This window comes from Trachypithecus francoisi, unplaced genomic scaffold (assembly GCF_009764315.1).
Source record: "Trachypithecus francoisi isolate TF-2019V2 unplaced genomic scaffold, Tfra_2.0 Lachesis_group4, whole genome shotgun sequence".
Classification (NCBI taxonomy): Eukaryota; Metazoa; Chordata; class Mammalia; order Primates; family Cercopithecidae; genus Trachypithecus; species Trachypithecus francoisi.
Window position 1 is genome coordinate 3,573,290 of NW_022681469.1, and position 15,221 is coordinate 3,588,510.

Here is a 15,221-nt window from a genome sequence, read left to right on the forward strand (position 1 = left end):
CTCCCTGAGAGGTAAGTATTATTATCCTCACTGTGCCCTCACTGTGCCCATTAAACAAACTTCAGTCACCCAGTAGGCGCTGGAACATCTTTGTGGCTCCAAAACCAGGGGAGTTTACGCTAACATAATTTGAAACTATATTCAGCGCGAGTTGAAACAAACGGGATTAACAATTAAATCACTTTAATTAAACGAAGGGTTACTATAATGCTGTGCTTCTGAATGTTTCTGAAGATCATGCTAAGGTAAGCACTGAAGGCTTGAATATAAGTAAAAGGTTGTTTCATTTCGTAAGAAAAAAATGAGTTTTTTTTTCCTAATTAAAAGAACAATTATTCTCTTTTGACTTAGCATGAGGAAAGGCTAATTCTACAGAACAATTTCAAGTTTCTGGGTTTTACTCCAGTTCACACTAGGATGTAAACTAGCATACACATCCCTAGGTTGTGGCCAGGAGTGTGTTTTGGATCAGGTGAAAAACTTCTACCCGCGGGTCAAATTCTCCCATTGACTCTTCGATTCAACAACTTGTCCCTTTGGATTCTGTGGATCACATTCAAATTTTACTTTATTGGTGGTTTTGTTTTTGAGAAAATGTTCATTTCACCTTTCCCAATGGACAGATGTTTATTTCAAGGTACACTTCAGCCCATGTTGTAGTTGATACCTACAATCTCTGTCAAGAAGTAGGCAAGCATTACTCTGAATGGCATCCGGTACAGCTTGGTGGTCCTGATCATTACTTGCAAATTGACGAGTCCTGTTCGAGTCACAAAATCAGGTATTACGACAGCCATGCTGGGGAGAGGAAAATGCCAGTTTTGATACTACCCAGATACCGCAGATGCTATCCACCACCGAGTTACCTGGCTATCTGGAAATTGCTGGTGACGTTTCTGCCCAAACTTTGCTGCCTACTTTGCCACTTGTGCTTTCGCCTGAGGTTTTACCATTCACTCCAACTCACGGGCAGCACACAGTCACATTCAGCCTCTCCTGGGTTCCCAACATGCTCCGATTAAACATCACGATCCCAGCTGCCATTTCATGTCACCTCTTAGAACAAATAGCAAGCAGAGTGCACCACCACGAGAGGAGTTAACTGCAACGCACTAGACTCACACTTGGCCCAATTTATATGGCATGAACAATTTGGAAACAACGCTTTCAATTCCTTTTACTGCATATACCAAAACAATTTCCTGATTTTGACTTTTGATTTCAGTATGTTGTAGTACAAATAACCAGGAACAAATTCTTCAACTGATTACATCTGAGAAACAAACTGATCACATATTTTTATACCTATACTCACACACATAGACAAGATTTGACTAAGAACCAATCCAAATGAAATCTACCCATTTATTTATAAGTCTTCTATAAGGTTATAATTATGCATATAATTATAGCATTGAAAGAGATCCTAAAATTACTAGTACTCAAGTAAATTTTAAAATACTGTTGATTCAAATTGAATTTTAGAAAGCTGGTATCTTAACGTCCGCATATAAGTGTTGTATGTGGGTGACAGGCTACATTCTATTCATACAAAGTATGTTTGCTTTGAAACTGAATTTCTCCAGGGTGGTGTTCGCTTTTTAACTCTTTAAGCAACACTAGGTTCGGACAACATTTTAAATATCTTCTACTTCCTCCAAAGCACAGGAGAGAGAAAAGAAGTTTTGTTATCTCAGGTCAAACCAGAAACATTTTTTTCCCACAAATGATTATCTTTTAATACTATAAAAATCGCTTTTTAGACGAGGTTTTTTTTTTTTTTTTTTTTTTTAATATATAAAAGGCACTATTTGAATTAAGTAAGCTTAGGGAATACTTTTTATCAGCTTAATCATTACAAAAAAAAGAGGTCTGTAGCCCCAACATTAGCAGGACAAATTTACTTATAACAAATGGTTTAAACGCATAGATAAAAACACCTATTGATATTGTCAGGGCTTCTTGCAATTTGACAGATCAAATCTTATTTTCATTCTTAAACCCCATGAAGAAGTGCTATCACTGATGTGCATTCACTAGCGAGCAAATTGATTAACCCCCTCTATAGAAATCTCAACTCTTGATTATACCTATCAGACGTTAAGCAGCATTATTCTAGAGTGACAACACTTGACAAATTCCCCAACCATTTTTCTCAGCCTTTGTGGCCCTGCTAACTTGTATTAACCCTGATGAAAAATTAATTTTCCTTATCTTCTTCTAAACCCCAAAATCCAAATCCGCCAAACTGGCAACTCTTTCTGTAAAGGTATTATGAGAACCTCTAAAAGATTAATTGCATGTCTTCAGGTGACATTAAATTAATTTCTGTACTCATGACAGACATTTGATACTCCGTACTGAGAGGACAGATAACATTGTCAGGACACACAGAAGGACAGGGGTGTAGTGTCCCAGGGCAGCCTCTTATGAATTCTCCTTTCGATAAGGCCATACTTCACTGTCACCGCTAGTGTTGCTGATCTTACAGTCCAGAGACCTCACTGAACAGGTTTCTATTAACCACAACAATGCTGGGCCTATCCCTGTAATCTTCATAAAGCTCACTCCAAATGTGGACAATAAATGATATGCATGCTATACGAAGTTTCTAAATATAAATACATGTAGGGCTCCACTATTTTTTTCTCTGAAGATTACTAAACAAGGTAAAAGAAAATATTAATAAGCAGGCTCACATTCTCTTCCTTCTCTGTGATAAATTATCCTTATGAAATACCAAGCATGCAAAACATGGGGAGCACTTACATCTAAAATACTGCCTATCTGGAACTGGGTCTACACAAGCAGAACTAAAACCAAATCCATACGGTTAGAGAGACCAGGTTGGACAGACCTCCTAACTACCAAGCTTCATCAAAGAAAAGGGTTCTCTCAGCTCATGCATTTTGACTTTCTAGTATAGTATGGTGAGAACACGGCACAGTTATTCAAGTGCTTGCTCTCTCTCTTAACAGTCTACCTTTCTGACATTAGTTAGGCCTGTGGCGATCTTTAAAAAGCAAAATGAACTGGCCTCTGAAGGAACAAACCAAAGCCTTCAGCCTCTGAGGTGATCTCACACCTCAGGACTGTCCAATTTCGACAGCACAAACTTACCAGTCTAAAAAGAAAAGGATTACTAAAGTGAGCCAGGTGCTTCTGGATGCTGTGGCTTATGAGGCAGGGCATGAAGTCTAGCTCTTCCAGCCACAGTCCCTCACACAGGGGTGCAGCCCCAGGCTCCGAAAAGTGGCCCTTCCACAAGGACCTGCTCTGCAGCACTGAGCAAGTTCTGCAGAACAGGTGACCAGGGTCCTATCTGGGTAGGCTGTTGAAAGTTAAGGGAGGGAAGTTACCTAAGACACTGAAGAAAGCAGATTCTCCTTCTGCTGGGGTGGGTGAGTGAACTAATCCTGATTCCTAACTGAAGGTGAATTAACTTCTGATTCACCTGCTAATTTTACTCCCTAACATCATACTCCTAAAAAGCATCGTAAATTAATGAGTATGGAAATTCTTATGTGTTCAAAATAATTTCTGTCCTCTAATGACCAATGGTCTATCTTGCCATGTTTAGAGGCCACATGATTAACAATGCTTAAAAAGTAGTCTCTTTGGAAATTATCAATTCTGCCCACACTAAGACATTTCAAAGCTCTTAAAAACAAGTATTCATGCACAACTGTTTCTCCTCCAAAAGGAAGATGCTAGACTGTACATCTTATCAAATAAGTGATTAATCAGGATTCTATATGCCCTATTTTTCTTTCACTCTTCTGCTATTTGCCTGTTGCCCATTTTACCACTCATTAGCACCTTTAAACAAATGAGGTCAAACTCCACCCAGCCAACTTGGCCAGCATGAGGTGCCTGCCCTGCGCCTCCACGTACCTCCCTCCTCCCCCAAGCACCTGGATGTGCATCTCTCATGGCCCCCATCTCTGGGTCAAAAGCCATTTACAGTCTCCCTTCCTGCCTGGCCTTCCCAGAACTGTCCTGTCGGAAATCCACCTGCAGCTCTGCCCTTCTCATGGGCAGGTTCAGACTCTGGAAGCTTATTCCTGAGTCGCTTCTATCTGGCCCCTCTCAGCTCCTCTTAGCTCTGTTATCCACTCCCAGGCACTGCCAGGGATCATCCTAGAAGTCACCTTCTGCCAGAAATCAAGCGACCAGAACAGCGGCATCCTCCTGTCCGAGACCTTAGAGGCTAAAAACATGGATTCCCCTGAATGACATTCACAAGGTGGAGGCTCTGCCTTTGCATGGGTCTTCACCGCAAACAAGTTACCACTGCAGATTCACCACTTAACACAATTCAAAAAGCAGCAAAACAGGATGTGAAATATCCCATTTTGCAAAATGAATAAAGGAGGACTCTCAGGAGGCGATAATTTTTTGCATGAAATAATGCCTAGAAGAATTAGTAATGATTCGTGTTTTTTGTCTTTTTCCAAATTTTGCTCATTTACCGGTATCATCTAAATATCAACAGAAACTACTACTTTGATCATCAGAAGTACTGGGGAAAGGGGTAAGTACACTGCTAATTCCGCCTGTGCTATTTCAGTAAGAGAATGCAAGCCATGTTGCCATTTTCAACATAGTATTTAAAAATCTTAAACATTTATAATGTACTTGAACTGCCTTACATCGTGAACACACAAAAAAAGACCAAACCCCCACTCAGGTAAGCAGCAGTAACTTCAAGAGCCAGCTCTGAAAACACATGGTCAGATGGGAAGACCGGGCTGCAGAGGAGCAGTGTGTGGGAGCGGCCATCCAGGGAGGCGTCCCAGAAGACGACCCACTTGAGTTGGATCCAAAGTAGTAAGTGAGCGAGAGATGGCACATCCAGAAAAGGAGCAGGAGTGACAGTAGGAAATTCTAACCCCAACTAAAGTGCTGAGGAATTTCCATGGCTTCTTAGGCCAGTGGTTCCCATAGGGCGATAGGCAGCCTCAGAAGCATGTGATGCATGTTTCTGCCCAGCTCTCAACTCAGTGCTCAGCTGTGTCTCATGCCCTCCCACGTATCAACACTTAGGTTAGAACCTCAACAAAATGTGCAAATAATGACTGTCAATCTTTTGTTTGGGTTTATAGAGGATGAGGGACTCACTTTAAATATCTAAATAGTAATGTTTAATTCTTAGAACTATTAACTACAATAATTCAAAAAATGAAATCAAAATAGCAAAAATTACTTCCTAATTCCCACCAATGACCTATTTCAAAAAACATAGTTAAAACAAAATCCAACCGATTCAAGCAGTATCTGTATGAGCCATTTTCCTTTCTTTGCAACTCACTGTAGAAGAATCAAAAATGTGCTGAGTGGGCCCAAAAGAGAGGAGAGCCAAAAGTAGTGGGCAAAAATGGCTCCCAGATCTCCACTCCGAGGACCTGGAGCTGCCAAGAAGCAGGACTGATTCCCGAGCCCAGGCAGAGAGGGAACATCTTCTTGCAGCAGAAAGTGAGGACATGTTCCAAGAGTAACGGCAACAAATCAAAGGACACAGAAGCAGTTCAAAGGGGCTCTCACTGGTCAATCTGGGACAATCCTAACAGCAACATAAACAGTGACAGTTCATTGCATAAAGTAAGAATTCATAAGCCCATACTGACATAAATAAACGAACAAATAACGGAAGGAGAAGAGTAAATTATCACAGCAGGAGTATGACAGCTAACAAGTACAGGAGTGTTGGCATTAGAAAAACTTCAGTGCCTGCTAACAACAGTGAAAATTTGATCAGAAATGGGATATTTATACAGTCCCAATAGTCTCAAAGTATCTTCCTATAAATTACTTACCAATTACAAAGGGTAAAACTGTAATATTACAGAGGAGAGACTTGGCAAACATCACGTTTACCCATCCCCCACCCCATCCAAGTGAATCCTGTCCATACTGGACAAGCCTCCCAACTGAATGCACTGGGAAGGACCCGATATCCCCTCTGGGGTGTTCCTGCCAAATATGGACAACCCGAAACTGATCAGGACGAATCCTAAGATAACCCAAATTAAAGGGCATTCCCTCTGCTCTTTCAAAAGGTCAAGGGCAAGAAACAACAGATTTAGGGGACACGATGAATACAACGAATGATCCTGAGACCCTGGCAAGGTGGGGGTAGCTACAGAGGACATAATTGGGCCAGTGAATAAAATTCAAATATACACTATGAATAAGATGATAGTATTGCATCAGTTCACAGCATTTTTATTTCTGATAATGTACAGTTGTGGTTTTGTAAGAGGGTATCTGTGTTCTGAGGTAACACACCATGTCTCCAACCTACTCTCTCAAAGGTTTGGGAAAGAAGGTTTTTGTGCATGCAAATGGGCAAAAAGACCAGGATAAAGCAAACTTGACAAAATGTAAACAACTGGTGAATCTGATAAAGGACGTATATGAGTTTCTCCTACTGTTCTTCAACTAAAATTATAATAAAACATTCCCTTTCCCACCTCCTCAAGCTCCACAAAAGACATCAGGTATATATCATTCCAAAAGTGGGAATAACTTTTGAGAAGGTAGAAAGGGAGGAAATTTACAAATGCAGTCCAACACCACAAGAGCATGATCCCACAAATAAACTGGGACCTTCGGCATGTAGCATTTTGACAGCCTTTTAAAAATAAAATACAGGAGCATCACAATTGGACAGCTGGCTTTCCTGCGGGGGCATTCTGTGCTTTTCCCATTTCTCTGTGTGGCCAACAGAATAAAGGACTGTTTACTTAATGTGCTGCCAAATTCTTAAAAGTTTCATTATCTTGATTAGAATAAAACAGCTGAATTCAGTATTTGCTCTCATTTTCTTAAAGAACACTATAAACAGCCACTCCAAAAAAAAAAAAAAATTCTTTTTCCTTCAACTAAAAGGGTAGTAACATTTATTGAGCTATTATCACATATTCAAGCACTGTGCCACTCACTTTACATGATTATGACAATTAATCCTTGCAAGGATCCTGGGAGGAGAGTTGGTTCTCATTGTACTGATGAGGAAACTGGGATTCATTCAGGCCAGGTAACCAAGGTTGCAGAGATGCAAAATGAAAACCAAGATGCAAACGCTTCAAAAACTATACCATTTCCTTAAATAGGAAGACAGAAACTGAACACCTAAGGCAAAGAATTTCCCCTGGCACTTGTTTGTTCTAATTCCCCTTTCTTGTGTTTAATCACGCAGAATGGTTTTAGATGACTACAGTAAGTTTACACTAAGTAAACATCTTATACTTTTTATATTTGCTCTGTTATTACTTGAATTGTTTTTCTGGGAATTATGTCTTGGTTATGAACAAAATGATAATGTAACAAGGTTGTTCTTTTGGTTTCTTAAACACTTAAAAATAGCTTTCTGAGAAATGGGCCAATGAAGAGTATTTCTATATTCTAAGTAATTAAAAGAGAACCATTCCACCAAATATAATTCTATAGGTGAACTATTTACTTAATAGTCAGGAAGACACATGAAATTTTAGCAGTATTTTCTGCTATCTAACATTACTTACAAGCAGCATTAATACGTTCCTTTTGTAATCTCACCTAGCAAATCCCGACAATAAAATGAGTGAAAAAAAATGGAAATTCACATACAGAGATTGATGAGCCTCAAAACAAAAGATCTCTTTCCATTTCAAATTCCCCTAATATTTCCCTTCAAAGTTTTAAATGTAAAATGTGACTTAATTTGATTCACACAGAAATGTTCAAGGATAGATTCACAGCACGTAGCAAATGATGGCTATACTTAACCAGGACACAATATGCACTCCCTTTCCTGGGCCAGCGGCCCAGGTTCTGGAACCAGGATGATGGAACCCCAGCCACACGCCAGGCCTATATTCACAGCTGAGGCTACTCACCAACCAGGCTGCTTTTTCATGTATCAAATCCTTCTCAGCCTAATGTTCCAGGCAGTCACTATCAAATCAGTTGCGTTGGCAACCAAAATGAAACCTAACCATCATCATCATCATCATCCTAGGAGTCCCCATTAAGCATTTTCCCAGTCAATCCGGACTGCTAACAGTAGAATATTGCACCTAATCAAGAAATAAATAACACCATGAAAAACACAGCCGATGGGTAAAGAGCATAAGATTCAGCATAGTTGGAAGCCCAGCTCTCCCACTTAGTAGTTGTGTGGCCCTAGGCTAGTTACAAAACCTCTTTGAGGTTCAATGCACTCGCCTCAGAAGGATGTTGTGAGTACATGCTTGACACTTAATGATAGCCACTGCTATTATCTGGCATAAAATCACATATTTCTAAAAGGGGCCTTAGAAGCATTCTACAAAGAAAATGGGAAGTTAGGAAGTGCTTCTGTGTACCAGAAGCTTTCGTTTGTTGACTCCTCATAGCAGACTTATTAACCCCACCTGCAGATTGGAAATTAAAGTTCAGAAAAATGAAATGAATGTTCAGGGTCCCATACAACAGACAACTATTCAAACAGGAGTCTTTTTGCACCCAAAGCCACACTGCTTTACCCCATCACATGACTGCGTGCACAGGTGAGCTCTCAGTCCTAGAGAAAGGCTCCGATCGCTATACTCTACAGCAAGACATTTCAGAGCAGCCAACAGCAAACACGATGCCAGCAATGAGCTCTTAAGTCTGCAGAGTCACTTTTCAAGCTTTAAACCAAGACGCTGACCCTAGTCAACACAATCGTGTAAGAAACAATACCAGGGATCACGCTGTTCATTTCTTTTCAAAACTGTTCCCTATGCGCACGCATACTGCAGCAGCAGCCACAAAAGGGACCACCATGAAAGGACTAGACGTTCTCTTACAATGACAAGGACCAAGGAAAATCACCTGAAAGGCGATATAATTAACCACAGGGCAGACTACAAAAACCTACGGTGTTAAGACTCGGCCTCCCTCACTTTTCAGAAAACCCAGTTTAATAAAATCCAACGATAAATTATTTCATTGTAAGTAATGAAATATCGAAAATATAGAAGAAAACTCCACTTGATCCACAATTGCCTCAGAGACATGAGTATACTCACAGGAACCTAATTAAGTTGTATATCATAGTAAGAAAAGAACCGTGCTTTCATAAACATGTGAAGAATCCTGTGGACACATATTTTAACTGCAGTCACCCACCAACCAGAGCACAAGTTCTTGAATGGCACTATGCAAAGACAGTTCACTATCCTGTCTAGAGACGTGAAGAATTAGGAGGCTACTGAATGCAAAGAATAATTTAATCAAATGTATTAGATTTAGTTACACTAGTTAAATTAGAAAAAAGGGAAGGAGGTAATTTAGGTTAGGTTAGGATATAGTGTAGGTTAGAAAAAATGGGAAACATGAACCAACAATAAAATGTTTTTATTAAATAGTAATCATAAAACTGAAATGTATATAATGATATTCTGTATAGGTACTATGTAGAAGTTAATCCTCCCCAAATGCTAAGCTCCTGTCAGCCAAGGCCTGCTCAGCCCTCAGCTCATTAAGATTTCTGAAGGCAGAAAACCTCCCTGAGCATTAAGATCACAGTCCCCAGATGCAGAGAATGCCTCAGCAGCAGGGAGGAGCAGAAACACCAGCCAAAATAAACATTTCCTTCTTGTATTGTCTGAAATAAGCACAATTTGCAATGAACCACCATTAGCAATATGTTCTCTTAAAAAGAGTCCTCACCCACAAAAAAAACAAAAAACAAGGCCATTAGGCAAATACTGTTTGTTCTGGTTCAGAGAAATCCGAACAAGAGATCTTCCCTGCTAGGTCAAAAGTGCCAAAGTGCTATTGGAGGGGCCTGAGTAAACTCTAAGATACTCTAATATGTGGGCTAGTTAACATGAGGTGAAAGATAAAGAGCTGTTCCAAAGTACTGGTTTGACAGCTATTTTCATGAAAAAATCCTTTGCTTTTCCTATGTATTGTAAAATTAGCATAACTTTGGAATTAGGTCTGACACAAAAATAAATTTTTTCCATTGGACAAAAAGAGTAAAAATTCACGTAGATAAATTTCTTTTAAAGGAAAGCTGTTGGCCGGGCGCGGTGGCTCAAGCCTGTAATCCCAGCACTTTGGGAGGCCGAGACGGGCGGATCACGAGGTCAGGAGATCGAGACCATCCTGGCGAACACGGTGAAACCCCGTCTCTACTAAAAATACAAAAACTAGCAGGGCGAGGCGGCGGGCGCCTGTAGTCCCAGCTACTCGGGAGGCTGAGGCAGGAGAATGGCGTAAACCCGGGAGGCGGAGCTTGCAGTGAGCTGAGATCCGGCCACTGCACTCCAGTCCGGGCAACAGAGCGAGACTCCGCCTCAAAAAAAAAAAAAAAAAAAAAAAAAGGAAAGCTGTTGATGAGTGTAAAAGCTGCTCTTTGATGGTAGAAACCGGACCCTCCACTTCCCAGCCTGCCAGTGCAGAGTACATGCAGCCATTGTAATAAACAGCACCAGTTCTGGTTGCTATGGGAAAAGGCCTAATTCCCAACAATGGGCAACATCTCATCTTAAAAAGTTGATAACACAAGTAAAAGAATGAGACACTGATTAACACAGTATACCTAAAAACAAGGTCAAAAGCAAAAGGGCCATAAGCACTGAAGAAACTAAGGAGTGCTTGAGTTCTCACCGAAAGGTAACAAATTCATGTAATATGAAAACATGTGTATGTAATACAATTCCTCTCAACATTTCTACTTACAATGAATAGATGTAAGAAAACAGATTCAGATAAAACAAAATTATGCATCCTACTGGATATTCTACATATAGAACTTCTAATTATAGTATTTTGTACAAATTTTCTTATAGCACATGAAAAAGTCATAGTTTGTTCCACAAACCAAGAATTAAAAGCACTAACTCTCAGCTAATTAACCAACAAAATGAGTTATTCTTAAGCATAAACAAGGAGCCGAAGTAATGTACTCCTTCACATGCTCACATGTCCTACCATCCTGAAATGGACTAAAAGAGAGATGTTATTTTCTTTTTTTTACTGTATATATATTTTGTGTCTTTCACAGCAATCTTTGCTAGCTGGTTTACTCTAGAAGCATATGTTTACAACATTCCTACTTTCTTCCTCAGTTTACAGTATAAAATTGCATACAATGAATAGCACTTTTATAGAGCACAGCAATTACAGAGACCATTGAATTTGTTATAGAATTTGTTTTCATGAAAACAACAGATGAGAGCTACTTACCACAACTAAGTAAGACTATATGGTGGGATAAAGAAGCAAGTGTTCGACAGATCACTTCTTTATGGAAGAATCTTCTGCAGTGGAAATCTATCTGCAGTGTCTGGTTTTATTTTAGAGTGCTAAACTTATCCAAACTATAGTGGAAAACTGGACTTCCTGTGCCTGACTGAGAATGACCTGATACGGACACTGATCAAAAGAAAGAGAAAGAAATGAGGCATGCTCCACTTCCGAAAGCATGTGGTAAGAGCATACAGGACTTCAATTCTAAATTCTATGATGTCTTTTTTTTTTTTTTTAATGGGACAAACTGAAAACAGAAAACAAGTAGTAGTCCAATAGTCTGGGACACAGTTGATGAAAATTAGACACATACCTGCGCTGCCCACCACTCCCACTGTGCCCACAGCTGCTCACTGAATCTAAAGCTATACACAACAAATGATTTGTGTAAAGGAAAAGTTATCTCCAAAACAAACGTAATGATTTTATCACAAATTATCTACAAGAGGAGGCTAAAACTGAGTAATATCTAATTTAGGGATTGTCACACTGGCCTTTCATTAAGACTCAAAAGAGAAAACTAAAACATGTGCCTCATAACAACATTCTGCTCAGATGGGCGACACCTGTAAAGGCAGTCCCATGAGGTTATGACGCTGTATTTTTACTGTACCTTCACTATGTTAGATACATTTCGACACACAACTACTCACCATTGTGTGACAACTGCCTACAGCATTCAGTACAGTAACATGCTGCACAGACTTGTGGCGAGGGAGCAACAGGCTGTACCGTATAGCCTAGGTGTGCAGCAGGCTGTGCCATCTGTGTGTGAGTACATGCTAGGATGTTTAGACAATGACGAAACTGACTAACAACACATTTCTCAGAACATATGCCCGCCGTCAAGCGACAACTCTTATACCAACTTCAAGTAGGTAGAGGTTGGTTACAAGACTGCAACAGAGGTCATTTTTAATTCTTTCTTCAAAAATATTCTCTGCAAATGAGGGCATTCTATGTGAAACACAGACTCAAAGAAGCTCTCATAAAACTTGTCAACTTACCCCACCTGACAGCTTAATCACCCTGACCTTGGAGCTGATGTGGGGCCCGTCTCCACCACCACTGTTTGTCCTGTGCGTGACAGTCCTTTTCACGCCAGGCTTTGTGTCCTGGGGCCGGCCCTGGATGGACGCCACTCGAGGAGTCTGGGGCACAGCTGGCTCCTCCACATCTGTGGGTTTGATCTGGAGTACTTTATGCAGCGGCTGAGTCTGACTTTGAGGAACTGTTCTGGTCTGTCTCAAATGTTTCAGTGGTTTCATCTGTTGTCCTTGATACTGCATGTTGGCACTGGATGGTACAAAATTTGATGTTTTGGGCTGAACGGTTGAAATACTGACATCCTGGTTTTTAACAAGAAGTCTGTTTTTCACATTTTGTCTGACCTGTGCACCTGGAAAGGGCAACAGTGGGTTACCATTGGTGGGTGATGGTGACAGCGCCTGATCTTCCTGCTCTGCTGGGGGTGGGGGAGCATAGAGCTGCTGCTGCTGCTGCTGCTGCTGCTGCTGCGCAAGTCTCTCCAGCAGCTCCTTCTTCCTGGCACCAGCCTGCTGCTGCCGCCGTAACTCCTTCTGTTTCAGGATTTCTTCTCTTAGGCGTTTCTGTTCTTCTATCTTCAAGCGATATAACCTTGTTTCCTCATCTTCATCAGGAAACTAAAATGGAAAACATACACGGTTTACTTTGCTATACAGGCAAGGTGCCCATTCCAGTCAATTTCAATAAACTACAAGAAGACATTTACCAAAAGTCCTTTAATTCAGTATCTGAAAGAAGTCATTCAAAATCTGTTTGAAGACGTTAAGTATAACTCCTTCCTCTGGGGAGAGGGGGAAAAAAAAAACCCACACAGCTAAAGCTACTTTGGAAAATCTTATCAGAATATTAAAAATGAAATAATGTAAATTTCCACTCATTTACAAATTTGAAACCAATTAAACTATTCATTTAAGATATCAAAATATGTTTCAAACAGGAATGGCAGCAGTAGGGAGGCCTGCTGTCACACAGGTTTTATCTGGCTCTTCCCTGACAAACCAACAAAAGGTGGGGTGTAAATGACCTGAAAGGCTCTGATTAGAACTATTGATTTTTCGTACAGAATTTTCAGCCTGATCTCAAACTCATTTGTCACAGAATAATTGGTTATAATGAACAGCACAAGCCAATCTCTCTGACCTTGAACTCATGCACTCTCCTCAGAATCAAAATGTTGCCAATTGCAGTATTGGAATATTAATGGTATATAAGGAACGCCTTTAATATTCCAAGCTCCAAACCATTCTGCAAGTCAATACAAAAAAAATCTTTGAACAAGTCCAGTAACTTTCATAAAAAGCATCCAATAAGGAAAATGTATAAAAAGTTAAGCATTTTTAAAGAATTATAATATTCTTTAAAAATCATCCATATCCACAGACCCCGTATAAAGGAATGTAACAAGATTTAATCTATCTAGAATTCAGCTATTTCACCATCTTACTTTCTCTAAATAAACCTTAAGAATTAGGAACTGAGGACAAAAGCACAGCTGAGGAGTCGGCTGGTGCCCTGGAGCTTGAGTGCCTAGTGCCAGCCCTCACTCAGGGATTACTTATCTACCTGGAAGCAATTCTGACCAACTCTCTTCTCTAAATTCACATCTAGGGCAGATTTCAAACCGCAAAAATGAAGGTGGGTGAGAGGCTGTTTATACAGGCAGGCATACAGAGCAAGACGTGACATCTGGGGGGATAGTGGACAGAAGGGACATGGGCATTGGGGGAGCAGACGGCCGGGGACATATTAACAGGACCCAAGGCGCCACTGCCTCAAAACACAGGAATAATTACTAGTCTTTGGAATTTCTTCCCATGCAGTCAAGAAAGAGTTAAAGCATGTTCAGAACAGCAACTGAAATACTTGGAAAGACTACCGACTAAGCAGATTCACCCTTTATTATATCATCATCAAGTTGGGGGGACATAAGAAAATAAGTCACAGTTAGCTAAGCAAAACAAACAGAAGACCTTTCTTTTAAAAAGTAAAAATATATATATAATCCTGGACCCCTTTATATAGAGAGAGAAAATTAAAAGAAAATAAATCAAGACATTCCATTTATACTACAGTGACCTACAGGTTCCATTTCACTCAAGGCATCTTTTTGAAATAACTCTATGGAAGAATCCTTTAGAAGTTCGCCTAAATCAACTATCATGGAAGGAACTGAAAGCCAGATGTGCCAGCAGGATACCTGAAAGGCAACTTCCCCTATTAGGTAGCCCTATTGTTATATAAGTAACGAGTGTGTGACTTCATTTTTCTGAAGCAAATCAGTAATACGTACTGAGTTAGAAGCTGGCTATACACACCAGAAGCATAATAAAACTTTTATCAAAGACTTCTTTATAAACTATTCCAATCCAGTTTGTAAATCTACATTATTTTTTCACATACTGATTTTAAAACCAAAAGTCACTTGTGTTCTAATTAAGAGTTCATCGTATGTTAATATTTCAACTTTGTACTTCCAATTTGGTAAACAACACATTACAACTGCTACAATAATGTATCAGAAGAAAATCTGACTGAAAAAAAAATGAACTGATTAAAAGGCTAAAACCAGTGTTAACTGGTTTTTATGAAACTAAGAAAGCATGACTTGCCTAAATTCTTATCTAAAGTCATTCTTCATGACACCGATATTGGACAAGTTTAACCCATTGCACTGCTTCAGAGCACTCCACACACATTTCACTAAGGTTGACACGCCCTCCAGGTGCCAGCCCTCTGCACAGGCCGCCCTGGCCGACCCCGCTTTACCAGATGAAGAGACTGAGGCTTGTGGGAGAAGACGGCCTCGACTAAAGCCAGGTCAAGACTGAGCTGCATTGATTATTCATACTTACTACATTCTGTGCCTACTGAAAAATTAGAAACAGCAGCAACAACATATATAATTGTAA

The 15,221-nt window shown here is 40.0% G+C and overlaps 1 protein-coding gene across 7 annotated transcripts in view; it reads right to left on the reverse strand.

Annotated features, from left to right (window-relative positions):
* RBM33 (RNA binding motif protein 33) overlaps positions 1–15,221 on the reverse strand; it is a 134,404-nt gene that overhangs the window by 24,273 nt on the left and 94,910 nt on the right. For all 7 annotated transcript variants that reach the window (XM_033193532.1, XM_033193531.1, XM_033193535.1 and 4 more), the window contains one exon: positions 12,273–12,929. In XM_033193532.1, the coding sequence (XP_033049423.1) occupies positions 12,273–12,929 (657 nt within the window). The remainder of the gene's footprint in view (positions 1–12,272; positions 12,930–15,221) is intronic.